The sequence below is a fragment of the Sinocyclocheilus grahami genome, unplaced genomic scaffold (assembly GCF_001515645.1).
Source record: "Sinocyclocheilus grahami isolate Dianchi unplaced genomic scaffold, SAMN03320097.WGS_v1.1 scaffold9806.1, whole genome shotgun sequence".
NCBI lineage: Eukaryota > Metazoa > Chordata > Actinopteri > Cypriniformes > Cyprinidae > Sinocyclocheilus > Sinocyclocheilus grahami.
The window spans coordinates 4,731-6,234 of NW_015512862.1; the positions used below are offsets into that span (position 1 = coordinate 4,731).

Genomic DNA, 1,504 nt, shown 5'->3' on the forward strand with positions numbered 1-1,504 from the left:
TCATGTCATGATTATGCACACCCCTTCAAGTAAAGTGTAACCAAATGTTTCAAGTTATGTGCACACGTAATGTAACATATTTCATTCTATAAATTTCTCTTTACAAGGGCAAATTCTGTAAAAAGGTTTCCGTATTTATTAGTCACAAATTACTGGAAAGCAATTGGATAAATCATGGAAATTCTTTCGTTAAAAGCTGTTGGAACACAGATTTATGACATTTTAGCTAGCTAATTGTTCATGCAAATAATTGTAATCAGCAGTTTAGTTATATAAAGTATCTTAAATCCATTTTCCATTCTTTTTTTTTTTGTTAATCCAGCCCTCATAATATAATAATGCATTATTAACTTTTTATTGTTTTGAAGTTATTGATTTTGTGTAATATATTTTAATTAATATAAAAAAATATGTATTATTTTTATTATGCATTTGTAATGCATTTATTAATTTATTTTATTTTATATGCCATTTTAAGACTTTAACATTTGAAGTACGTTCTAAAATGTCAGAGCTCTCATGTTACTGCCACAAAAAGGACAAATAAATGCACGTTTCATGGTACTTTTATATTTGCTTATGTAATAATTATAGCAGGCCTAATAAATATAAGTATATAATTTTTACAAGCATTTTGTTTCTTGCTTGATATTCTTGGTTGTCAAGTCACCTTTATTTCTACAGCGCTTCATAAAATACAGATTGTTTCAAAGCAGCTTCTCAGTAATGAACAGGAAAATAACATCTCAATCATGCAAAGTTTTTCAGTTTGATTAGGTTTTCGGTTGAATGAGTTCAGTTTTGTCATGTGTTTATCTCTCCAGCGGATCCCACCGTGAAGGATTTCATCGGAGGCTTCACAGCTCTGCATTACGCCGCCATGCACGGCCGTGCCCGCATCGCCCGCCTCATGCTGGAGTCCGAGTACCGCAGCGACATCATCAACGCCAAGAGCAACGACGGCTGGACCCCGCTGCACGTGGCGGCCCACTACGGCCGCGACTCCTTCGTGCGTCTCCTCTTAGAGTTCAAAGCCGAGGTGGACCCGCTCAGCGACAAGGGCACGACGCCGCTCCAGCTGGCCATTATCCGCGAGCGCTCCAGCTGCGTACGCATCCTGCTCGACCACAGTGCCAACATAGACATTCAGAACGGCTTCTTACTGCGTTACGCCGTAATTAAGGGCAACCACTCGTACTGCCGCATGTTCCTGCAGAGGGGAGCGGACACTAACCTGGGCCGGCTGGAGGACGGACAGACGCCGCTGCACCTGTCGGCCCTCAGAGACGATGTGCTGTGCGCGCAGATGCTGTACACGTACGGAGCCGATACCAACACGAGGAACTACGAGGGCCAGACGCCTGTGGCTGTTTCCGTCAGCATGTCTGACATCAGTCGGCCTTGTCTGGACTTTCTGCAGGAGGTCACAAGTAGGTTCACCCTCTCTTTAATGTTCATATGTGACCCTGGAGCACAAAAGCGGTCTTAAGTCGCTGGGGTATAT

The 1,504-nt window shown here is 42.2% G+C and overlaps 1 protein-coding gene across 1 annotated transcript in view; it reads left to right on the top strand.

The window, feature by feature from the left end:
- LOC107578340 (ankyrin repeat and SOCS box protein 7) overlaps window positions 1–1,460 on the top strand; it is a gene marked incomplete at its 3' end in the record, with an annotated part of 3,029 nt that extends 1,569 nt beyond the window's left edge. The window contains exon 2 of the mRNA XM_016264309.1: window positions 825–1,460. Within this exon, the coding sequence (XP_016119795.1) occupies window positions 825–1,460 (636 nt within the window). The remainder of the gene's footprint in view (window positions 1–824) is intronic.
- Between the last annotated feature and the right edge of the window lie 44 nt (window positions 1,461–1,504).